At 50.6% G+C, this 26335-nt stretch overlaps 1 protein-coding gene across 2 annotated transcripts in view; it reads right to left on the minus strand.

Annotated features, from left to right (window-relative positions):
* Nucleotides 1–576: 576 nt before the first annotated feature.
* FBLN7 (fibulin 7) overlaps nt 577–26335 on the minus strand; it is a gene marked incomplete at both ends in the record, with an annotated part of 43852 nt that continues 18093 nt past the window's right edge. The window contains 7 exons of one of the 2 annotated variants that reach the window (XM_082852134.1): nt 577–949; nt 2365–2503; nt 3218–3355; nt 4364–4501; nt 6583–6708; nt 18783–18953; nt 23570–23729. In XM_082852134.1, the coding sequence (XP_082708260.1) occupies nt 577–949; nt 2365–2503; nt 3218–3355; nt 4364–4501; nt 6583–6708; nt 18783–18953; nt 23570–23729 (1245 nt within the window). The remainder of the gene's footprint in view (nt 950–2364; nt 2504–3217; nt 3356–4363; nt 4502–6582; nt 6709–18782; nt 18954–23569; nt 23730–26335) is intronic. The other variant, XM_082852135.1, reaches the window with a different exon arrangement.

Genomic DNA, 26335 nt, shown 5'->3' on the forward strand with positions numbered 1-26335 from the left:
GGGACCAGGCCCTGCCGCGGCCCTCTGATGCGAAGGCTGGCAGGCGTGTCCCAGAGGGGAATGCAGACAAGAACGCGCTGGGTCGCGGGAGGGAACCCTGCCCCCCATCCCATGCCACGTGCACAGGGGCATGATTTGACCCTCAGCATGACCAGAACTACTTCATAACAAGGCTCGACTATAGCAATACAGGAGGCTGGACAGTCATCTCAGACACATGCCGTAAGCTCTTCCCTCCCTAGCTAGTTCAAGCTCACAATGCCACTCAACACAGCATTTTGAAACGCTGCCCATTCCTCTGTAAAAAAAAAACAAAAACCAATTTGCGAAAGTGCATAACCTAAGGCGAGGGCCTTAAAGCAGAAAAACGTGTGATGGCAGCAGCTTGGGTTTGGGGCTGCGCTTTGGTGCCACTTCCTGGGACAGAGTGCGGCGCTGCCCTAGGAACGTGGGGGACAGGCAGATGGGCGGTGGGCAGGGTGGGGAGAGATGTCTGTCGCAGTCAACGCCCGCAGCTGAGTCTTTGAGGAAGAGAAATGAGCCCAGATTGCTGCACACCGTGACCCCATGGCACCCTCAGAAGTCATAAGGGGACACAAAGATGGTGACCTTGGACACGTGGTTGGCCTGGAAGGAGCGGTCCAGGTATTCGGACATGTCAACATCCACCTCCAGTGTCTGAGGTCCCTCCAGGGTCTGGACCAGGATCAGCTCCCCTGTCTGGCGGTCCGAGCGCTGCATTACAAAGTGGCCGCGGCTGTTCCCACCCACGATCCCAAATCGCAGGCTGTTGGGTCCAGGCCGGCCGGGGGCCGAGGCCGTGGCCATGCGGAAGAGCGTGATGGGCGTCTTCAGGTTGGAGGGCAGAGAGAGGTAATGGAAGGAGATGGTCTTGGGCATGTGGCGGCAGGGCCTGCTGTCCATGGGGCAGGGGTTCCGTTCACACTGGCTGGAGCAGAGAGGCAAAATGTAGGGAGCCGTCAGCCTTGGGGGAAGTCAGGAGGGGCTGCTCTGACCGGGCTTGTCTGCCCACCCGCCCTCCTGCAGAGGCCACCAGAGTGACCCAGCCACGGGTCCCTCGCCACGGGCACTCCAGAGCCACAGGCCAGTGAGTGTGGCTGGCGTCAGGCCTGGCCATGACTCACCTGTATATGTACGTCCGGGTGTGCATGCATGTTTATATATGCTATTACTACCGTTTTTACAGAAAAATAAAGCCGGGGAAGACTAAATAACAACGGTGCTGGCATTCAAAGCAGGTGCCCCTTCTACACGTGCTGAGACCCCAGCAGTTAGCTGGCAACATCCTGGAATGTGGCTCTCCACATGTGGTGGGCTTTCTAAACACCCAGTGTCTGTTCTTTTTTTGGGGGGGGGGTGCGCGCCCCAGGGCTTTTGGGATCTTAGCTCCCTGACCAGGGATCAAACCCGGGTCACGGTAGTGAAAGCGCCAAGTCCTAACCACTGGACCACCAGGGAGTTCCCCCACTGTTCACTCTTAAAGCAGGACACCCTGTCTTCCTCAGGCATGTGGAGCCAGGGGTGGTGTGGAAGTGCTTTGATAGTTTTCTACCTTGTCCAACGCAAGAGACAGATGCAATTTAGCGATTTTGGTGACTCAGATCGTCACCATTAAGGAGGTCAGCCAGCCCTTCCAGATGTTAATCGGGGATGTCCCCAAAGGCTCTGACATACAGGTCTCTCTGTCCCTTCACTACGTGACACTCTCAGTGAGTAGCTGCCACTCTTCAGCGCCACCGACTTTCTTGCTGGTTCTCATCTGCTTTAGCCTTAAAAGCAATTCAGGCAGCTAAACGAGCGAGGCCAGTGCATTCTAAAGACAATCTAAGGCTCCTGTGATCTCCTTCTCAGAAGAAAACATGTGTACTTTGTGATAGCTGCAGTTATTCTCCTTAAAAGCCTGTCTCCCACCTTTTGAAAAAAAAAAAAAGTCTGTTAGGTGCTGAGGTTACTAGAAATCGAACTTCCTAGTAGCAGTGGAAAAGCAGAGTAATATATTGCAGAGTGTACACTTACCATGTGAACACAGGAAATGATCCTCTCCTGAACCTGTGTAACATATACCTGCCTCCTGGCCACCTCATCATGGCCCTCTTCCCTCCAGTGGCCTCCCTGTCAGCAGGGGAGTGCTCAGAACATCATTCTTAAGTGCGCAGTGCATTCAATGCAACCTCTAAAGGGAGATGGGAGCTCTGAGAAGCCAGACTCCCAGCTCCATGCCTTTCATCAGACATAACTGTACCTTCTCCCAAGAACGCAGAAGGAAGAATGCAGCCCAGCCCGCAGGAGGCCTGGGTGAGGGATGTACGTGCTCAGCCATGGGTGGCCCCTGGCTATACTCACAACGGAGAGGTCTTCACGTAGCTCACGTTGCCGCTGCCCTCGGGGCACTCGGGGCTGACGCACTGGAAGCCTCCACCCGTATTGATGCACACGGTACCCCGGGGGCACACGTGCTGCGGGCTCACACACTCATCGACATCTGAAATACCGGACACCCAGTGAGGGTGAAGATCCCCCGACACCCCCTCCATCACTGACGGGACTACATGAACGGCCCGACGGGCACTGGAATCAGATGCTCCACACGCAGTGAACTTTCCAAATACCCAATGCTGATTCTCAAAACTGGAAGCCCGGTCGTCCTTAACCATTTGAAATCCAGATCTGGTGGAAGTGCTGGGGAACTCCCCTCCCTGGATCCCATCCTCCCCCCGCCATGACAGGTTACAGAGGTGCTGGAGGGCACGGACGAGTGTTACTGGTCACAACACTTCTCTCAGACCTGCCTCCTCAGCCAGAGGGCCCAGGAGTCTGCCCTCCATGGCTCATATCATGCCCTTTATATGTTCTCTGCTCCCTTCACACGTGAGTTCCCGGGCTGGCGGCTGGTTTTCTTCCCAGCCTCCGCATAATCCTACGTGGGCCTTCGTGAATACTTGTGGGATGGAAGGATGGATGGATGGATGGATGGATGGATGATGGGTGATGGCTGTCTGGATGCTTTCTCCCTCTAGTCCCAGGTGACCCACTCCTCTGAGCCCCGCAGTGGAGCCCCACTAGGACGTCACTGGGGAGCTGCCTGTTCTCTCAGGTTCCATGTCAGCCCATGGAGGAGCCCTCTGCCCTCTCCTCCTCCCCCAGTAGTTCAGAGCCATCGTCTGGGACCACCTGCCTCTGCCACGACCTCACTCACCCTCACAGCTCTTGCCATCGGCCAGGGTCCTGTATCCGCTGGGGCAGGCACAGCGGTAGGAGCCGGGGGTGTTCACGCAGGCGTGCATGCAGAGCCGGGAGCGCCCCTCCTGTCCGTAGAGCTCGCATTCATTCACATCTGGGGACAGAAATGCCCAGTATGACTCCAGGAACCCCCAGGCGGGCGGCCACTAACAGTGACCCAGGATGGCTGCTGTGTCACCATCTCTGGCAGCTGTGGCTAACTGGCTGGGTGGGGTGTGGCCACCAGGCCCTATCCCCGGCAGAGCCTGCAGGAGCGCTCCCCCTTCTCCCAAGCCAAGGACCCCGAGGGCTGAAGGGAGGAGTCGGGGGTCTGATGTGGTCGACCTTAGGCCAGCTCCTCTAAGGCTGATGTCTACCTGGGGAGACCCTGCAGAGGCTGTCAAGTCAGGCCCAGCAGCCCAGGGAGGAAGGCGTGGGGCTGCAGACCCAGACTCCCACCCTGGTTCCCAGCCCCACCTTAACCCTCCTCATCTTTAGGAGTGGTGTAAGAGGGTTCCTGCTGCTCTAAAATGAGGCTGTTAGCACCAAACGGCCAGTTCTTAGGTTTGAACCAATGGTTTGAGTTGTTTTCAGAAGGGACTTCAATAATCGGGAGAGATTTGAAAAAGTGGGCCAGTCAGTAAAGCTAAGCCGAGAAGGAACCAGAGAATGATCCCAGGCCCCTGCACAGCTCCGGGGGGCGGAGTGCGGGGAGCGAGGGTCTGTCTACGGTCACAGCGACTCTAGCTCCTCCCTGCCACCTGCCCTGCGATCCCAGCCAAGAGGGAGCGGATAAGGGGCCTGAAGCCTCTCCTAGACGAGTGTGCGTGACTGGGGGGAGACCGGGGACCCCTGGCTGCTTTCTCTACAGTCTGGCTTTCTTAGGACCGCCCCTGATGTCTCCGCACTAGCTGTATCCTAGCAACCATCTGCGCCACACTTACCTAAGCCGCAAGGTGGGCGGGCCTTTCTGAGACCACGCCCGGGAAGCCGCTCGCCCGCGCGCACCCGGCCCCTGGGCGGGGGCGGGGAGCGCCCGGGGGGACTGCAGGTTGGAGCCCCTCTCCCGGCAACCCCAGCGTCCCCCTCTCCGCCTCCCTCCCCCGGCCGAGCCCGCGCCTACCCTGGCAGACGCTGTCCCCGGCGGCGCCGCTCAGGTGGAATCCGGCCTCGCAGCTGCAGTGCTGCGTCCGCTCCACCTGCGCGCATCGCGGCGCGCGGCTGAAGGCAGGGTCCCCCGCTTCGCTGCCCTCGAGGGCGACTGCGGGGAGAAGACACCCTTAGGGCCGGGCCCGGCGCACCTGGGCCTGACCTTGGAGGAGCCCCGAGATCGGGGCGTGGCCCCTTCTCAGAGCTTACTCTGGAGTAGGGAAAGGAAAGGCACGGAATTAACCGAAACCCAGCCGTCGGTCCAGGGCCCACCGGAAGGGGCGAAGGACAGGGGACGCACCCGAATAGAACGACGCACGAAAAGCAGGCCACACAACTGCACCCTGAGGACCACCGTGACGTTAAATCCGCGTTTCACTTACAAAGGCTTAAAACACCAAAATTCTAGCCGTGATCACTGTAGTTTAAAACTATGCAGCTTATCGAAATAATGCCATTTGCAGCCACACGGATGGACCTCGAGATTGTCATACTGAGTGAAGTAAGTCAGACACCGAGAGACAAATATCATATGGTATCGCTTATATGTGGAATCTAAAATGAGGGTGCAAATGAACTTGTTTACAAAACAGAAATAGAGTGACAGATGTAGAAAACAAACTTCTGGTTACCAAGGGGGTACGAGGGAGGGATAAACTGGGAGATTGGGATTAACATATACACACTACTATATATAAAATATATAGTACCTACTGTATAGCACAGGACCTGCTGTATAGCACAGGAAACTCTACTCAATACTCTGTAATGGCCTATATGGGAAAAGAATCTAAAAAAGAGTGGATATATGTATATGTATAACTGATACAGTTTGCTGTACAGCAGAAACTAACACAACATTGTAAATCAACTATACTCCAGTAAAAATTAAAAAAAAAAAAAACTATGGAGCTTAAAACACTACTTCTTTTAAAGGGTTCTTTTTTGTATTTTTAAAATACTTTCCTAAAGTGTCTAAGCTTTTTGTTTGTTGTAACTAAGGACATAAATCAATTTTCTTATCAGAAAAAAAGTGTTAGTTTTTGAAAGTTTTCAAAGGATCGAGAGCTCTCATATGGTCAGAAGAGACTGCAAAGGAATCGGTGGTAAATGTAATGTGACGCACAAGAGGACTCTTCCTGTATGATCCCACTTACATGAGGTTCTTAGTGGTCAGAATCATCCAGACAGACAATAGGATGGTTGTTGGGGGAAGGGAGGGGAGGAGTTACTGTTTCACGGGCACAGAGTTTCAGTTTTGCAAGATGAAAAGAGTTCTGGAGGTGAATGGTGGTGATGGTAGCACACAACATTTAAACCTGACCTTGAGCTGGGTCCAATGCAAGGATATCAAGTATTGACAAAGCTTGTGCTCTCTGGACACCAATTCCTACCCCCCGAACCAAGATTCCACTCAGAAATCAAGACGGTCAGACAGGACACTTCAGGCTTTTCTGGCAAAGGAATAAGACATCTTTAGGTTTTGACTTTTTTTACTTCATGGCATGCAGGCTCTTAGTTCCCTGACCAGGGATCGAACCTGCACCCCCTGAAGTGGAAGCATGGAGTCTCAACCGCTGGACCGCCAGGGAAGTCCTGGTTTTGATTTTCTTATATAAGAAATGTTGGCTGCAGCATGGTGTAGAACCGCCACCCATCCGCCACAGATTCCTTATCACTGAATTTTCTTGGCACCTGCAAAATCAGCCACAGTGTGACAGCTAGACCTTCAGGCTGGACAAACAGACTCAAGTGTGGATCATAACCTCATCACCAGTCGAACGTCTAGTTCATCCAGCTCTGAAAATACTTTGGCCTGTGTCAGTAACTACGAATTTTGCAGGATGTGATGAGAGCATCTGCAGGAGAAGCTGTTTTGCTGACGTGCAGAGGAAAGGTCAACCATGTGAAGGTGGCAGCAAGAAAGCTTCTCAGGCCAAGTTCCCAATCTGGAGGGTTTTCAGGGTGGGGTCAATCCTTCCACTTGCATTTTCTTCCATAAGAAGGATCAAAACTCTGGTTCCACAAAAGAACTAAACGCCATCCCAAATAACCACTTCAGGGAACCAGAGGGATCCTTGGATGTAAAAGAGAGGACATCCCGCCTGGTCTGCCTTTGGTGACCCATGACCAGGGTCCTACTTCTCTCTCTGCAGCAGACCGTCCTCCCCCAGCCCCACAGCCGCTACGTACCGGTCTGGGCGTGATGCTGACAGCGGCTCCCCGTCCTTCCCGGAGGACAAATGCATTTGTACTGGTTGACACCTTCCACACATGTGCCACCATTCTGACAAGGCTGGCTGGAGCATTCGCTGATATCTAGGAAAATAAATAAGTTTCAGATACAGGTATGTGAGTTCTAAAATGAACAAACAGAAAACAAAGATGGGGTCACTCTCTTTCCATGGCAGGATGATTCCAGTTTGTGGCCTGCCCACTCTGCCCATGCCACGGCCCCTCCCAGCAAGAGCAAGAGCTGGGAGGGGGCCAGCGGGGCTGAGATGTAGCCTACCCTCCATTCAGCAGGCCATGGACCCTGGCACACGCTGCGCCCACCTGGAGCTCTACCTGTGGGAGCTGGCCCGTCACCCAGCTGTGTTCCACCCAGAGGCACCATTTTCTAATTTGCAGTGCAGACGCTGTAGCGGGGCAGAGGCAACTACCTGTGGCCTGTGCCCACGTTGCCTTTGCGTCGAGCCTTACAGCCCCGCAACTCTGCCCCTATCAACCAGCACCCAGGTAGAACACCTTCTGAACAAGAACTCAATACAGAGGCTTATAAGAGGGAGGGGTGGCCCATCAGAATGTCCAGAGATGGGGAAAATGAACTCTTTCCAAATTCCCGCCCGGACGCCCTCCTGTGCTCATTATTTCCTGTGCGACCAGGGAGGAGTTAATCTTAACCTTGACGTTTCCTTAATGTCGGAAAAGGGAAATGTTCTTTGCTTATATACACAATGGTCCTGTGGAAAATATATAGAGAGATATATTAAACGTGTTTAAAATTTTAATAGGTTTAGGGACTTCCCTGGCGGTCCAGTGGTCAGGACTCGTCGCTTTCACTGACGGGGGCCCAGGTTCAATCCCTGGTCGGGGAACTAGGATCCTGCAGGCCGAGTGGCGTGGCCAAAAAATATGATAATAAAATTAAAATTTAATAGGTTTAATAGGTTTTAATAGATTTTTCTCTGTGTGGTAGATTACAGGTAATTTTTGCTTACTGACAATTTTTTATACTCTTCCGTCTTTCCACAATAAATTTTCTAATGAGAAAAAATGATTTTTTAAGACCCTCGGCCCACACCTGCTTGTTGTGAGTTCCTTAAGCCCAGTTTTAATGCACAGAGCACAGGCTGTTTCCACCAGAGAGGAAAGGTTTGTCAGTTCACTGACTGGACCACAGTATCTTGGGAAAGAAAACTGGAAGCACCTTCTTGTTGGCATAAGAGCATCCTTTCCTGCTGTGTCTATCAAGAGGGAGGAAAAGGTGCTTTGCTCCTGATGAGAACAACAGCCTTCCTGTGGGTGGGTTGGCAGGGACTTTGGCTTCTCTTCAGCCTCCTCGTAATTGGGATGTTATGTAGACGATTCCATGGATTCTATTCATCGTGAAAGGACCCAGACCATCCAAATGCTGCTTATCCCTGGAGAAGGAGCTATTCCGATTCCGCAGTAACCTCAGCCTGGGGAGGGGAAACTCAGCGATCGCCCCCTCTATGTTCGGTTTTCCAGGAATGTGTCTGGAACGACACAGATGCCCCAGAGCTTGGAATTCCTGTTTCTGTCCATTGTCCAGCACCATCATTGCTCCCCAGCAAAGTCTGAAAGTGGGCAGATCACTAGGCTGGGAAGTTACGGGCAGAGAGCCAAACACTGTGAACCGGAGAATCTTTCGGTTGGGCCCCGGGCAGAGACCAGCGCCATTGTCTGTCCCCTGCTGGGCTTCCAGTGGAAGGCACTGAGTCTAGCTGCACCTGGCGGGTGTGGGTGTGGGTGTGCGTAGGGTGGGATGGAATCATTGGCTTGACAGAGAAATGCAGAGGTGCCCCGCTCCCGTGTGGATCTTGTTCCCCAGGATTTTCATTTCTAGACAGGCTCCATTCGACTCTCTTTAATTCTTATCTTGATACAATGTCAGGCATTCCATTGTCTGATGTCCAGTTCTGGCACCCCATCTGTGACCTGATTGAGGTACAGTTGTCATCACATTCTTATCTGTCCGAGCGGTGGCATTTAGCTAAATGCATGTCAGAGCTATAAAGAGGGCACTGGCAGACCTAAATAGACATTTCTCCAAGGAAAGCATACAGATGGCCAACAGGCACGTGAAAAGGTGTTCAACATCGCTAATAATTAGAGAAATGCAGATCAAAACTACCATGAGGTCCCACCTCACACCGGTCAGAACGGCCATCATTAAAAAGCCTACAGGGGCTTCCCTGGTGGCGCAGTGGTTGAGAGTCCGCCTGCCGATATGGGGGACACGGGTTCGTGCCCCGGTCCGGGAAGATCCCACATGCCGCGGAGCGGCTGGGCCCGTGAGCCGCGGCCGCTGAGCCTGCGCGTCCGGAGCCTGTGCTCCGCAATGGGAGAGGCCACAACAGTGAGAGGCCCGTGTACAGCAAAACAAACAAACAAACAAACAAAAAAGTCTACAAATAACAAATGTTTGAGAGGGTGTGGAGAAAAGCGAACCCTCCTACACTTTTGGTGGGAATGTAAATTGGTGAAGCCGTTACGGAAAACAGTATGGAGGTTCCTTATGGTACAGTTAGATGATCAGCTATCCCACTCCTGGACGAAAACTCTAATTTGTAAAGATACATGCACCCCAATGTTCACAGCAGCACTATTTTTTTTTTAATTTATTTTTACTTTTAAAATTTTTGGCTGCGTCGGGTCTTTGTTGCTGCACGCGGGCTTTCTCTAGTTGTGGTGAGCGTGGGCTACTCTTCGTTGCCGTGCGCAGCCTTCTCATTGTGGTGGCTTCTCTTGTTGCGGAGCACGGGCTCTAGGTGCGCAGGCTTCAGTAGTTGTGGTATGCAGGCTCAGTAGTTGTGGCGCACAGGCTCTACAGCACAGGCTCAGTAGTTGTGGCTCACGGGCTTAGTTGCTCCGCGGCATGTGGGATCTACCCAGAGCAGGGCTCGAACCCGTGTCCCGTGCATTGGCAGGAGGATTCCCAACCACTGTGCCACCAGGGAAGTCCCCATAACAGCACTATTGACAAAAGCCAAGGCATGGAAACAACCTAAATGTCCATCAACAGATGAACTGATCAAGAACATGTGGTATATAAACGATGGAGTATTACTCAACCATAAAGAATGAAATATTGCCATTTGCAGCAATATGGATGGACCTAGAGATTATCATACTAAGTGAAGTAAGTCAGAGAAAGACAAACATTATAGGATATCATTTATATGTGGAATCTAAAAAAATAATACACATCAACTCATTTACAAAACAGAAACAGACTCACAGACATAGAAAACAAAATTATGGTTACCAAAGGGGAAAGGGACAGAGGAGGGATAAATTAGGAGTTTGGGATTAACGGAGACACACTACTATGTATAAAATAGATAAACAACAAGGCCCTTCTGTATAGCACAGGGGAACTATACTCAATATCTTGTAATAAGCTATAATGGAAAAGAATCTGAAAAAGTATATGTATATATGTATATATATACATATATATATATCCGAATCACTTTGCTGCACACCTGAAACTAATACAATATTGTAAATCAACCCTACTTCAATTTAAAAAAAAAGAGGGTACTGGCAGAGACTATGGAGAGGCTGGAAAGCCAGAAGCATGGATGATAATTCCATTTTAATCTGTTTACTGAGCACTTACTGTTTCCCTGGAACTAAGCTAAGTGTTTTACATGCATGAGCTGATCTTTCCTCTTTGATTTCGGTTTCCTGTTGTTTTATCATCTTGCTTCAGATTTTCCATTTCTCCAATCACCTCATTTCTAAGGTTTTCTGATTTTTACTTATATTGTCCTTTCATAGTTTTTAATCTTTCTAAAGTTTCTTTCCACTTGTTTGGAAATACTAGGTTACAGTTTTCATCTTTTTTTATGGTCATGTCTTTCTGGGATTTCTTCATTGACTGTAGAGAGTTCATTCTCTGTTTTCTTATAATAATTTGTATGGAATTTGGCAAGAGTCCTTTTCTGTTACTCATACTGAGGGGAAATAAGTTTTCCCGCATAGCTTTTCTGACTTCCTGACTCTTAATCTCCCCCTTTAGTTGTTTCTCAGGGTGGCTCATGCCTTCTCTGCTCTGCCCCATCCTCTCTCTTACTTTCACCTGGACCATCCCTTTCATTTTTTTGTGCCGATTTTCCTTTTTGGGCTCAATTTGGATTCTCCTCCTATTCGAGTCTCCTCCACACTGGAGCTTTGTTGTGAGAAGTTTCCAGAGATCCTCGGGGCCAGATTGCTCCAGCCACTGAAACTTCTTAATGCAAAGATAAACCCCACACCTGAGAAAATTGACCCAGAAAGGCGAGAACTGACCCGAATCCCAATACAATTATTGGATTTTCAAGAAAAATTTAAAAATCCTTTGGGCATCCAGGCACAAAGACTTATGATAGCAACAACAGTATCAGTTAAAACAGGAGACGTGGAAGAACACATTTAAGATACTCAAGAAAATGTGAGACAGGTATTTTATGTCCAATCCAACAGTCGTTGGCTGGTAAAGCTGTACACTTTTTGAAAGTGTAAGAACTCGGGGAATTGCCCCCTCTGAGTCCCTCTTCAAGGAACTACTGGAGAGAGGTCAGCATGAGGGCAGTGATGGAAGAGAGATGACGGACAGCAGGGACTTCCCAGCACAAGTATGTACCGCCGCTCTGCCCAAACAGTACAAAAATCTCACCAGAATCTGATCAAGCCTCTGGAGTTAGCTACCAGTTTATAAGAAATACAGAGACCAAAAACTTACAAACTTCCAGTCATAAGTACCAGGCATATAATGTACAACGTGATGACTGTGGTTAACTCTGCTGTGTAGTATATTTGAAAGGGAGTAAACCCTAAGAGTTCTCATCACAAGGGAAAAAAAAACACATTTTCTTTTGTATCTGTACGAGATGATGAATGTTAACTAAACTTCTTGTGGTAATCATTTCACAATATATGGAAGTCAAGTAGTTATGCTGTACACCTTAAACTTACACAGTGCTCTATGTCATTATATCTCAGTAAAACTGGACACACAGACAAAAGAAATGCAGGTCATGTTAAATGACCCTACAGGGATGCAGTGTGCAAGATCAAGGCTGTGGGAAACAACCCATTTTCTTCAACAAGTAAACTGCAAAGGAATGGGAGACAGGGAAGAGCAGTGGTCTTCTTCAAGACGACTATGGATTAAAAAAGGTGCAGGAGACGCATCAACCAACTGCAATGTATGGAACTTATTTGGACCCTGGTTCAAACAAAGTGTTAAAAATATGAGAGACAATTGGAGAAACGTTTACCCTGACTAGATATTTCAAGATATTAAGGGATTTGCTGTGTTGATAATTACTGGGCTATGAGTAGCTGAGAACCATTAAACTATTCTTTCTACTTCTGAATGTTTGAATTTTTTCATAATGAAAAATGCTTTAAGATTGCTTGTCTTGATGAATGGATAAAGAAGATGTGGTACATATATATGCACACAATGGAATATTACTCAACCATGAAAAAGAATGAAATAATGCCATTTGCAGCTACATGGATGGACCCAGAGATTATCACACTAAGGGAAGTAAGTCAGACAGAGAAAGGCAAATACCACACTGTGGCTGGGCGGTGGCGGGGATGGAATGAGAGGTTGGAATTAGCAGATGCAAACTATTACATATAGAAGGGATAAACAACATGGTCCTACTGTAGAGCACAGGGAACTATATTCAATATCCTGTAATAAACCATAATGGAAAAGAAAAAAAGCTTGCTTGTCTCAGCATTGGTTATGATTATAGAAGCAACAGAGGAAGAGTTAAGTATAGAATAGCCCTTATGAGGAAATGCTTCATAATCATTAAAAGTTATGTTTAGAAAAAAAAAAAAGTTATGTTTAGAAAGAAGAGTTAATGGAGATTAACTTGTGTTAATATCTACCCACAGAAGATGTTGAATATGTAAACTTTGCATATATCTGCTTAGATAAAAGTCTGGAAGGAAATTCATAGTTTCTAAATATAATCCCCCATTCATTCATTCACTCACTCAAGCTTTCGGTAAATCAGCCAGCCAGTCAGTTTCACAGTAACTAATTATCAAGTGGCTACTATATCAAAGGTCTTTCAATTGCTGTTTAAAGGTCTCTGAGGAAGGGCCTCATGATATGAAGGCAAGGGAACTGAAGCTGTGCTCTATTCTAACTCCAATATAACCTTCCAGACACCAAATCCAGTGCACGACCCTGCTTTTCCGCAGTCTCCCTGTGGTTTGCCCCTACAGGCTCTTCCTGTCTCCTTTGCCCTCCTTTGTCTGGGTCCTGAGCTACTTCTTCTTTGTTTTTTTGGAGAGGCAGGATCTGATATGAGTTTATTTACTTATTTATTTTTGGCTGCGTTGGGTCTTCATTGCTGCACACGGGCTTTCTCTAGTTGTGGCGAGCGGGGTCTACTCTTTGTTGCGGTGCGCAGGCTTCTCATTGCGGTGGCTTCTCTTGTTGTGGAGCATGGGCTCTAGGCACGTGGGCTTCAGTAGTTGTGGCACATGGGCTCAGTAGTTGTGGCTTGTGGGCTCTAGAGCACAGGCTCCGTAGTTGTGGCGCACGGGCTTAGTTGCTCCGTGGCACGTGGGATCTTCCCGGACCAGGGCTCGAACCCATGTCCCCTGCATTGGCAGGTGGATTCTTAACCACTGTACCACCAGGGAAGTCCCCTGAGCTACTTCTTTTCTCTCTCTACCCTCTTCTCTGGGTGCTCTTATCACTGTCCATGGATTTAAACACCATCATTATGCTAACATTTCCCAACTGCGTCTCTCTGACCCTCCTTCGCCCTTGACACCAGACTTTACGTCCAACTGTCCACCACCTAACTCTATTGGGAAAGGAAGTCTTTGGCCCCCTACTGGGCCTGGCACACTCCCTCAACATGAGATAAAGCATCCCCACGGCCTGTGCTGGGTTTACCACCTCGTGTGGCCATAGCTTTCCGTGCTTCCTGCTCCACAAGTGCTCTTTTGTTCTGCTGAAGTTGTATGTTGATGGCCCTCAGGCACGCCCTCAGCTCCAGTGTTTCAGCTTCCTTGGGGAAGTGGAGGGGCGGGGAGGAGGGTCCTTCCACTGCACGCAGGTGAGCTGCCCCGTGCAACTACTGCTGAGAGAGACCCACCCGCCCTGGGCGACGGACACCCACGGCTGGAGCTCATCTTGCTCTGTCTGCTCTGTGTGAGGACAGCGTTGCTCCAGCCAGGGCCCGACTGCTTTGTGTTTTCCTTGGCGATGCCAACACCGAGATGCAGTGGGCAGAAAGTGCTTGGAGCCTCACTGAGACTGGTGACCAGGGCACGGTACTGGGCCCGATGGTCTCTGTGGGTTGAATGTACGGATCTCTACTGGGATGTTGCACAGACATGTTAACATGACCAAAATGGAATTCGGGTCAACGACCCACACACAGGTTGTTTAAAACAAACCTACTGATTTACATTGCCACCAAGAGAAAGAAGAATGAAATAATGCCAGTTGCAGCCACATGGATGGACCTAGAGATGATCATACAAAGTGAAGTAAGTCAGACAAAGACCAATATCACATGATATCACTTATATGTGGAATCTGAAAAGATAATACACATCAACTCACAAAACAGAAACAGACTCACAGACATAGAAAACAAAATTATGATTACGAAAGGTGATACGGGAAGGAAAGGGATAAATGAGGACTTTGGGCTTAGCAGATACACATTAGTATATATAAAATAGATAAACAAGAAGGATTTACTGTGTGACACAGGGAACTATATTCAGTACCTTGCAATAACCTGTAACGGAAAAGAATCTGAAGCCGTACATCTGAAACGAACACAGTATTATAAATCAACTATAGTGAAATAAACACAACAACCAAAAACAAACCTACATGTGTCACTGGGTCTTCATTGTCTCATGCACCCTGTCTGGGAGCCTGGGAGCCTGACCTTCCTTTCCTGCTCACATCCCACGTGGGATAAGTTCCATCAGTTCTGTCTCCAAGTTTACGTTCAGGCTCCCCTGCTGTATCTCTCCCCTGCACCTGCCAACAGCCACCTAAGTGGTTTCCCAGCGTCCATCTCTTCTAGTCACCTCCAGTGCATGTCTACACAACAGCAGCGTGCCCGTCCAATCGGCACACTCCTCTTCTTAAACCTGCTTATTGTGCTCAGATCTAACACCCCACCGACAGCACGGCCCCTATGGCTACAAGAGCTGGCTTACGAGTCTCTCCACCTGGACTCACTCACTCTCAGCTCACACGCTGCTCCAGCAACAAGGTTCTATATTTTTGTTTCTTCAAACATGCCAAATTCTTCCCTTTGTCAGGGCCTTTGCATGTGTCACTCCCTCTTCCCGGAACGGCATCCTCCTCATGCCGCCCGTTAGTCACCAACATCACATGGCTGGGTCCCGCTCATCCTTTCAGTTTTTGTCACCGCCTTAGAGCGACCCTCAACTGTCCCTCACCCCATGGGATTTATTCCCAGTTCCTTGTTAGATCCTTTCGAAGCACCGACCACAAATGTCGATTTGTTGACCTTCGTGTTTGGTGACCTGTCTTGCCTACACCTTGGAGTGTGAGCCCTGCGAGGTTGGGCAGTGTCTGTTAGATTCAGCATTGAATCCCTAGCACGATGCTTTGTGCATAGCTGGTACCCAGTGAAAACTGGTTGAATGAATGGATGAATGAAGGTTTAAAAAAAGGGAGGGTGGGGATGACGAATGAAGACAATTCTTTTTTCCCAGCATGGCGGTAAGGGACAAGGGTATTTATTTCTCTCGTGTTGTTTTTTGGTTACCCATGTTGTCAAAGGGACAAGGTCTGTGGCTATGATTTCCTCAATTCAGGAAGCTTCAAATCTCAAAAACTTGCTCTTCTGAGTAAGAAGGGAAAAAGGGAACTAATCCAGGAAGCTAAATGGCTGTTTTCCATCCTGGAGTTTTGGAGCCTACCTCTGCCCACTGCGTTTTTTTTTTTTTTTTGTGGTACGCAGGCCTCTCACTGCTGTGGCCTCTCCCGCTGCGGAGCACAGGCTCCGGACGCGCAGGCTCAGCGGCCGTGGCTCACGGGCCCAGCCGCTCCGCGGCATGTGGGATCTTCCCGGACCGGGGCACGAACCCGTGTCCCCTGCATCGGCAGGCGGACTCTCAGCCACTGCGCCACCAGGGAAGCCCCTACTTCTCCTTCTTGACAGGCTCGGGTGCCCCCCCCTTTGAGGTTCCTGCTAGAGACAGCCTCCATTAATCGAATAAATTCCTGCCCAGAACAGAACTGTCAGTCAGGCACCGTCCACTCACTTGGAGAGGGGTCATGTCCAACAGCTGGTTGGGCACCTTGGTCGTGACATATGAGTGTTTTTGTTTCATCACCACGCGAGGGTGAACTCCATGCCCAGTTTACACTTAAACTGTAAGATGAAAAACATCCCTCTAAGATCTCGGTGTGGACTGGCCACCGCCTTGTTCCCTGAGCCCGTGCTTCTCAGGGTTTTAGATAGTAGACGTGGCCCTCGTAGAAGTCCAGGGTGGGCTACAGCAAGCCGTCCTCCGGCACGGAGGTCAGGGAAGAAGGACCAGTGGGCAGAGAGGAGGCTGGGGGAGAGGGGAGACCAAGAACACATGGCGAATCTGGAATGAGCTGGGCAGTTCCATGTGAATGAGGAGCACCATGTTGGGCAATGGGAAAGACCAGTAGACTTGCTGGTCACGCTTGGCAGTGGTCCTCCAGGGAAGGTGACCTCCACATCTCAGGAGAGGGACTGCTCAGTGAGACTGTGTGCCCTAATGTTTGTCAGGGCTGGCTCGACCTTCCCAAAATGTCAGCGCTGGTGAAGGTATCTCACCTGGTCATGCCCTACTGTTGGCTTACACCTGGCAGCCCTTCTGATTGGTTAGGGCCCCAATACATCAGTGCTTCAAAACGTTCAATATCCTTTTTTGTTTCTGGCAGTGGCAAAAACCAATAAAGTGGTGTGTCTCAAAAGCCGGTTCACGTCAGAATCGTAAGAAAAATGCAGATTTCCCAAGTCTCATCCATGAAGATCTCACCCAACTCGGTAGACCTGTTGAGGCCTCAGAGCCTGTGTTTTACAAGCTTTCTGGGTGACTCTGGAGCATCTGAAAGTTTGGGAACCACAGCACACAGGCCACAATGCCGTAGGGCTCTGTTTTCCATTAAGGGGGTCCTGCTGCAGGGAGGTGAGGTGCTAATACATAATCAACACGTGCAAGGTCAACAGGGCAGCTGGCAGACACGCCCAGGATCCTCTGGGAAGGCCTCCTAGTCAGGCTGGTAAGATGACACTGGGCTGCTTTGGGTCCCAACTTGGTCAAGCAACAACGTATTCCTTTGTTCCTGAGCCTCTGGTGTTCCTTCCTTATCTGCCTACATATGCATTTTTCAGCTGTCTCCTCCTTCAAACCCATCTTTTCATTTAAACCACAGGATGCTCACTGTAAATGCGTATCACCACTGTGGGCTGAATATGGATAAGACCTGAGCAAGAAAGAAAACTTGCACTTGGGTAAAATGTGCTTGCCTACAGCACTGCCGGGGGAGCATGGGCTGGTGCCGCCCTTGTGTAGAGCAGCATGGCAGCACTCGGTTCAAAGGAAGTGAGCGTGCAACCAACTGCCCCCCAACTCCAGCCCCATATACAGGGCCCGGAGACAAAGAGAGGGGATCAGAAGACCTCGTCAGCACCGTTTGTGGTGGTGGTGGGGAGATGACCATCTGGGTGTCCATGACAGGAGTACCAACAGGTGAGATGTGCCCGCACCTCATGGAAGTTGGTGGGGCCATCAGAGGCACCTGGATGCTCGGAGGAAGAAACCAACTGGGGTCAGTAACTCAGTCTGTAAGTTAAAAATACAGACACCCAAAGCAATGACAATGAAATGCTGTTGTGGTCCCACCTCTGCTACCATAGTTTAGCAGACATAAGGTGCTTTTCCTGGATGGAGATCTTTCAGGGTCAAGGGTAAATCCAGATACTGGCATTTCCCCCCGTGTGTTTGCAGGTCATGTGGCTTCATTTCCTGGCTGGCTCCCAGATAAGTCTGAGAGCTGGTACCTGTCATCAACCTCTGAATCACTGTTCTTCCCAGGAGGGGGAAACAGAAGTCTAGGTCCACGAATGTGGTGCTGTTGCCCTGTGCCTCTCATGTCAACCTACACCCGTCTTCAGAGATGGCCTCTTTTTTTTTTTTTAACATTTAAAAAAATATTTTTTTTATTTATTTATTTGGCTGGCCCAGGTCTTAGTTGCGGCAGGCGGGCTCCTTCGTCGCGGCATGTGAACTCTTAGGTACAGCATGCATGTAGGATCTAGTTCCCTGACCGGGGAACGAACTCGGGCCCCGTGCCTTGGGAGCGTGGAGTCTTAACCACTGCACCACGAGGGGAGTCTGTTTTCTGATGTTCCTTTATATTTTCAAGTTATTTATGCATTTGAAGTCCTCTCCATGCTACTCTTGACAACGGACTTATTTATGTAATATTTGCATTTTCCCCTTCAATGCTTGGGCTAAAATCATGGACATTCTGCCCCAGCAGATGTCCCGTGAATCCTGTTCTGAAAACGAACAGGATATCCGTGATATTTTGACCACATACTTTTAAGAAACCAACAAATTATGCGTGCCAAGAAAGTACTGTTTTCAAGCTTAGCACAGAGAAAAGAAGCCTTTTCATGCCCCCCTCTCATCCCAATGGTCTCTCCTGGAGCCTGTCTACACCAAGTCCCAAAGCAGTCACAAAGGACACCTGAGAAAGTTCCTCCACCCTACAGATCACCAAGAGGCTCGCCAGTAAGCTGCAGCCCCAAGGAGGCACATTTCCCTGCAGTACCTCTTCTTGCCCCTCCCCTAACCCCCAACTCTGGGGTCAGAGTGTATGGTATGAATCAGTTCAGCCCCAGCTGTGTGGCCTTGGGCAAGTTCCTTCACCTCTCTGTGCCTCCATTTCCCCATACGCAAAATAAGAAGACTCAATCGTTGGGAGGGTCTGGCGAGGCCTTATGTAGATAGATGCCGGCCCAGGCCAGGCTGTGGTCATCAGACAAGCTGGCTGCTCTTCTGCGGGTGAGGAATCAGGCAGCAAAGCGTCCCCCGGAATGACCCTTCCCATCTGGCAGGCCCCCGGGAAGGAAGGACCGTACCTCTACAGCGGGGCTGCTCTCCCGTCCAGGTGCCGTTGGGAAGACACACCACGCTGCTGGGCCCAACCAGCCGGAAGCCAGCGTTGCAGGTAAAATGGACTTCGTGATCCACGAAGTACTTGCTCCCAAACTTTGTGCCATCTGGAGGGGTGCTCAGAGCAGGGCAGGACACTGTAAGGAAGAAAAGAAGGCCCACGGCCGTTTAGACATCCCTGGATTACAAGGCTTCTCACCCTCAGTGCCCTGAGGTTGAGTGCCCGCTCCGGGCTGCGCACTGAGCTGCACATTTCATTTTTTCTTATTTTCTGGCTGCACCGCGCAGCTTGCGGGATCTTAGTTCCCCAAGCGGGGATCGAACCCGGGCCCTCAGCAGTGGAAGCACAGAGTCCTAACCAGTGAACTGCCAGGGAATTCCCTGGGCTGCACATTTTACATACCACGTGTCACTGAACCCTCCAAGCACTCTTGGGCACAGGTAACGCATGCCCGCTTGGTGAAAGATGAGGAGACCGCAGCTCAGAGACTCCCAGGGTCGTGGGCAGGGCCTGGCAGCCTGGGAGGGTGGGAGCTGGGACACCCCCCCCAACAGGGCCCACCCTCTCGCTCTGCTCTCTCAGAGCCCCAGCTGTACCCGGGGTTTCCTTGGTTCTCCTGAACAGGCTGGGCTCAGCCCCACCTCCAGGCCTTGGCTTTAGCCCTTCTCTCTGCCTGGAATGTTCTTTCCCCAGAGCTGCCCACCTCTGGCTGCTTCCCACTCTCCAAGTCTTGACCTGAATGCCCTCCACCTCCCAGAGTGTTCTCTAACCACCACGTTCTGCTAAAACCTCCCCTGTGAGCTCACTTTGCTTTCTTCTAGCACGTGTAACTGTGGGCGTTATCTCATTGACGCGTTTGTTTCCACAGTTGTTGTCAGTTTCTCCCTCAGAACGCAGCTCCAGAGGGCGGGGACCTTGCCCAGCCTCCTGTCCCTGCTGTATCCCGGCACCAGCCCAGTGTCTGGCACATAATGAGTGCCCAGTAAATAATTCTTGACCAAATGAATGAGTGAAAAATTGTCTATTGGGTTCCTACCATCTGCCAGGCACCATATTAGGAGTCTGACACTTAGTGAACGAAACAGATGAAACCCAGCTCTCGGGAAGCGCCCTTCTAGCAGGGGAGACACGTGATAAGCAAGATCTACAAGCAAATAGCAAGGAGTGACGAGAGGTGACAAGTGTCATGTAGAAAATGAAGTGGGGAATAGTGCTGGGGATGCCAGAGGACGGCTCAATTTGGGTATGGTGGCCGGGGAGGTCTCCCTGGGACAAAAAGTTGAATGAGGTGAAGACATGACCACGCAGATATCTGCGGAGGACAGAGGGATCAAGCCGGTGCAAAGGCCCTGAGGTGGGTGTGTGCCTGGCAGGTCTGAGGAATGTCCAGGAGACCACCGTGGCTGCCGTGGAGAGGACGAGCTGGACAGTAGCTGGGGATGAAGCCAGAGAAGCGTCAGGGAGCGACATAGAGCAGTGTCACATGGCACAGAAAAGGAAAGAAAAGGCCACGTAACTGGCTCCTGGCATGAGGTGGGGCCGCTGGAGGGTCTGAGGAGAGGCGGGAAGTGACCGACCTGTACGCGAACAGCATCACTCTGGCTGCAGGTTGAGTGCAACGTCCAGTGCGAGAGAGGACAGAGAGGGAGGTAAAGCCAGGGGCAGGATGAAGGTGGCTCAGCCCAGGGTGGGAGCAGGGAGCCAGGAGCGATGGCTTCAACCCTGGCTGTGCTGTGAAGGCAGAAGCAACTGGATTTCCTGAAGGACCACCGTGGGCTGGAGAGAGAGGGGAGACGCTCCCCGTTCTTCCTCCACCTGCAGCAGAGTGCCATGCTTGGTCCACGCTTGTCTAAAAGGAGTGTCCCGAGTTGTGACAGGTTGGGTTTGGATTTAGCTGAGCTGGAAATTCAGAGCCACTTCTAACACGTTTTAAAGTAGGTTCCAAATGTCATTTGTAAAAATATTTTCAGGGTTTTAGACAGATGAAAATGAAGCTATTGCTTCAGCTGTGTAGGTTGTAGTGCGTGATGGAGAATCGCTCAGCATCTCCCTCGAGGGGAGCATCTGCCCACACGTCACTCTGGGGACACTGGGCAGCCACCTGTGGCTCTGCCCCAAATCCCACCTGTGTCCCGGGAGAAGGGCAGGAGCTGGCCCATCCCCCGAGGACTCTCAGTGCCCTTCGGTTACTGGGGAACACCTGACCATGCTGTGTCACCTTCCTTTATGAACCTCCAAGTGGGCACCCATGGTAATGACCTTGTGAGCAGGAGGCCAGGATGAGCCCACAACCCAATGCTTGGGCGCTCCCAGCTCGCTCTCTCAGTCCCTGTAAATACGCGACTTTATATTTCTCCCTGAAAAATCTACTACTGCCTTGTGCTGAAAAGGATTCAAAATGCTTTGGGGGAAAGGAGTAGGGTCTCTTTGGGGAAGAGAAATCGTTAAAACCCTCAAAAAAGAAAACCTACCTGCTGGAGCAACTCACAGGTGAATGGTACCAGACTGGATGGAGTCAGTATCTCCACACAGCTCCATAAACGTCAGTAGACTTAATGAATGGTTACATATTAATTAAAAATCGATTTGCAGGGACTTCCCTGGCAGTCCAGTGGTTAAGACTTCGCCTTCCAATGCAGGGCGTGTGGGTTTGATTCCTGGTCGGGGAGCTAAGATCCCACGTGCCTCGTGGCCAAAAAAACCAAAACATAAAACAGAAGCAGTATCGTAACAAATTCAATAAAGACTTTAAAAATGGTCCACATCAAAAAGTCTTAAAAAAAAAGAATAGCAAGGACTTCCCAAATGGGAGCCAAAGGTTTCTGTCGGGTGGAAAGACGTGCCCCTTGGCTGGTTCATTTCATCATGATGGTGTCTTGGTGAGTCTGCAGGGCCACAGGGAAGCTGCCTACACCTTCCCGAAGGAGGATAACATGTAAGAATGAGCTTGGCAGTGAAGGTAGCTATGGTTAAATGACTGGTGATTTGGGAACATGATGGGAAGGAGGGGCCGAGATAAGCCCTAAAGCTGATGGATTGTGATGTTTCTAGGAAGACAGGAGGGAGATACTTAGAACACAAGCCAGAAAGAGGAAGGCCAAGAATTTTCCAGGACTAGAAATTATTCTTCCTGACTGCCTGCAAATGCCCTTCTAAAAAAAAGGAAAAGATGATTTTCCCACTATGTGCAGTTTGATTTGGAGCAAGCTTCTGCCTTCCCCCGTCACCTGTGTGGCACCCCCTCCCCTGCAGGCAGTCCTGACAGCTGCCAGCCCCATGTCCAACACAAAAGAGACAGAACGCATGACAGCAACTCTTTAAAAAGAGAATTGGCCACTTTGAAAAATCTTGTATGGTTCAGAGGAGAAAGACCTTGAACCTGGTGACAAGAGGATTAGCAATTTAACCATAGCTACCTTTCTGTATATACTCGTGGACAGGGACCCCTAACATGGACAGAGCAGTTGTAGAAATTATCTCCTGCAGGTTCTTCTTGGAAACTCCCAGAAACGGCAGGAGCTCTGATCCCATGAAAACCGAAAGGGTCTGTGTGGGTGAACCTCTAGCAGAAAACAAAATCACCAGAGCTGGGACCCACTACTGCTAACTCACTTCTCTTGGCCTCAGTTTCCCCATCTGCAGGAGGAGGGAAGGTTGCCCTGCCTGCCTCTCGGAGTCCGGCTGTGATGAGCCCCACCAAAGGCTGGGGACTCTCGGCGCCTTGGAAAGTGTGAGGGGTTTGGCCGGCAGGTCTAGTTCTGCACCCCTGGAGCCAAGGAAAACAGGAGTCAACTCAGGGCTGTGGTGACTCTGGATCTGCTACCACAGTCTCTGAAAAGGTAGGAAATCCAACTCAGGAAACTTCACCTCACACCACAAAGAAGGCCCTTGAGAAATGTGTCTTAAGTGAGTAAATGATGTCAGATATTCCATAGGTTCACGACTCAGAACAAACATACAACCTTCCCCCTGACCCCCATCAATCATCCTGAGGAGAGGCCAGAGGAAATCCAGCCCCCCACCCTCGGGCCTTGACAGCATGGAAGCTTGTCACTGGGACAACCAGGAAAAGGCCCAGTGTCTGTCAGTGTCCTACCCCCCAGGGGAAGGGGTCTGGGGGGCCCCCAGTAACCTCACCAGACAAACGGGACTTGCCCTCAGCAGCCCCTCCATCCCACCCCACCGCACTAACGGGGGACTCATGGAGGAGCGAGGACTTGTTTTCATGCCTGGAAAACGGAAGCCAATGTTGGTTCACAGGCTGTACCCGTGGGTCACACGAGTGCAGGGTGTTGATGGTGGGAAGGCCGTGTGTGTTCGGGAGGGTGTACGTGGGACCTCTCTGTGCTTTGCATTCAGTGTTGCCATGAACTGACAACTCAAAAAAATAGTCTATTAAATTAAAAAAAAAAAAGAAAGGAACTACCTAGGGTCCACCTGCATAAGGACAGGGAAGGGAGAGCAGCTGATGCTCTGAAAGTGGTACCTGTCGACAATTCTCTGGGGACGCTGTGCAGACGTGAGGGTTGCTGAGCCTGGAATGAAAAGGTCTAAGAGGAAATGGGTACCACTCAGATGATGAGGGGAGACGGCTGACAGATGCCGTCTTCACACACTCCTACCGTCCAGCCCCAGACAGAAGGGGAGGCAGGGGAAGGCCCGAGACTCAATCCACTGTGAACCCTGGCCAGGCAAGGGAGATCAGGGCGGGGAGAGGCCCCCGGGGCCCGGGGTGGTGACGTGGGGACCCACCTGGGGGCGTGTCCGGGCCCGCTCTGCTCACAGAGCTCTGCAGCGCCACCAGCCGGCTCTTCATGTGACGGACGCCCTCGGCGAAGCGTGTCTCCTGGCCCTTGAGCAGCTGCTGCAGCTGGCGGATGGCCGAGAGGAGCTGCTGTTTGTTGAGACAGTTCTGGGGAGAGAAAAAAATCACCACCACCAGCAGTATGGGGGCTGGTTCAGTCCCATCCTCCTCCCGTGGGCTTCCAGAAATCACCCGACCCTTGGGCCCAAATACCCCGAAGGGTCACTGAGCACAAGGTAAAAGTGGCCCCGGCAGGCGTCCCGACATCTGTCGGGTTAGGTCACCAAAAGGCGGCCTCAAGTGCACGTTAACGGAGGCCCAGTTCACCCCTCAGCGAAAACAGAAGTCCCGTTTTCAGAGCGCAGGGCAGAAGCGATGAGTCTAAGTGATTGGGTGGTGGAACAGTTACCTGAACGCAAATGTGCCTTGTATCAGCGGTCGTACCCCAAAGAACCCCCAGCGCCCCGCCCCCCAATTCTTCACTCTAAGTTAATGCTCTGAAATCTGGGCCTCAGGGAACCTTTGCTTTCTTTCTCCCTTGAATTTTTTTTTCTCCCTTGGGTATTTTTAACAGCAGATGGATGATAAAACGTATAAAACAGGCAAAACAGGGATCCCCAATGGTTCTTTTATATGTACATTTATTTATTTATTATTTTATTTATGGCTGCGTTGGGTCTTCGTTGCTGCACGGGCTTTTCTCTAGTTGTGGCAAGCGGGGGCTACTCTTCGTTGCGGTGCGCAGGCTTCTCATTGCGGTGGCTTCTCTTGTTGTGGAGCACGGGCTCTAGGCGCGTGGGCTTCAATAGTTGTGGCACACAGGCTCAGTAGTTGTGGCTCGCGGGCTCTAGAGCGCAAGCTCAGTAGTTGTAGCGCAGGGGCTTAGTTGCTCCCTGGCATGTGGGATCTTCCCGGACCAGGGCTCGAACCCGTGTCCCCTGAACCGGCAGGCGGATTCTTAACCATTGCGCCACCAGGGAAGCCCCCCAGTGGTTCTTATACTTTCAAAAATCTAACAGGGCAAATAAGAAAAAACCCAATAGAGTTAAAGAAGCATTCACTAGAAGTCAACACCGAGTTCTGACAATTTTTAAAAACCTTAAAAAATAGAAAAAGGAGGCTTGTGTTTATTCTGATAAAGACTAACTTAAAGCAATACCCAGCATCGTGCGTAGTGATAAAAATCTGAAGGTTTCTGATCCTAATTGCCTTTAAGAGCCAGGGAGTGAACAGGAGGAAAGGAGAGATGAATACAGTGGGCAGTTATAGGACCATGGCCGTGGCTCACACGGGCGTCGTGTGTTACCTCAGCATAGCCTGTTCCAACCTGACTCATACGACCTGCACGGAACAAAGGAGAGCAGAAAGATGGCTTTCTCTAGGGATAGGCTTGGGGATCACTTTTCATTTTATTTTTTATACTTATGTTTTTCTACAACGATTATTAGTTTTATAATTAGAAAAAAATGTCTAAAAGTCAGCAGGCGGCAGGCAGGCATGTGGCCTCTGCAGCCTGGATGGCTTCCAGCTTCGCCAATGGAGCGCTGCCACCGCGGTGGAAACAGAGCTGCAGCCTCTCTCCCAGGGAGGCTGCCAGGCCGCTGCACCTTGGAGATTTCACCAAACAGATGACTCACTGGCCTGGTTCAATGGATGCTTTTGACAAAGCTGAATCCCCAGTTGCCCCTGGAGCTCGTTAATCCATGGGGGCTCCTTGGCCTCCACCCTAAGCAGGGCCTGACTGCGCCTGGCCCCGAACGCCATTTCTGGGAAGTTCTGTTTGTTTTCCTTCTCCTTCCCTTGTTGTGGCCCTTCCCACACAGGTTCTGGGCACCTGGGTAGTGACCTCCTGCAGTCCCCTACCTGCCCAGCACAGCCATCCACCCAGTCCTGATTTCCCACACCCATCTCCCTTCCCTTTATTTATTTAATTCTTTTTTAAAGATTCCTTTTTTTTTTTTTTTGATGTAGACTATTTTTCAAGTCTTTATTGAATTTGTTACAATATTGCTTCTGTTTTATGTTTCGGTTTTCTGGCCCTGAGGCATGCGGGATCTTACCTCCCTGACCAGGAATTGAACCCGCACCCCCTGCATTGGAAGGTGAAGTCTTAACCACTGGACCGCCAGGGAAGTCCCTCCCTTCCGTTAAAAAAAAAAAAAAAAAAAAAGAGCCGCTTTCAGAGATGGCTTCGTGGCTCATGTGTGATTCACATTTCTGCAGTTCCTCATAGTTTAGAAAGCTACTTCCTACTTCTAAGAGGACTACTGGCTCGCAGCAACCCTGCGTGAAGAAGGCCTGGGACTGTCTCTATTTCACAGTCAAGATACAGAGGCTGAGAGTCGGGTGACTTGTCCCAAAGCATGTGGCTCATGAGCGGTAGAGCCAGGCTGGGGGCCTGCTGACTACCGCCCCAGTGCCCCCCCCAAGCAGTCCTTGCCCCAGTGGCTGCCTTATGCCCTAGCACATTTCACAACCGCCCCTGTGTGGTGAATGGTCTTATTGATTAATCTGCACTAGGGACTGATAACTCTGTGACCCAAGCAAAATATCCCACAGGAGTGGGTTTCTAACTCCCGTCCAGACCTCCGGTCGGGGAGCAAGGGCAGTGGGGACAGGAAGCGGGGAGGGGTGGAGGAGACAATCTCACACACTGAACCAGGCCGGCAGTTGCCCCCAGGGTGTGATAGCTGGGAGAGGGCTGTTCCAGGGGA

The sequence above is a fragment of the Leucopleurus acutus genome, assembly GCF_964270905.1.
Source record: "Leucopleurus acutus genome assembly, chromosome: 12".
In the NCBI taxonomy this organism is placed as follows: Eukaryota; Metazoa; Chordata; class Mammalia; order Artiodactyla; family Delphinidae; genus Leucopleurus; species Leucopleurus acutus.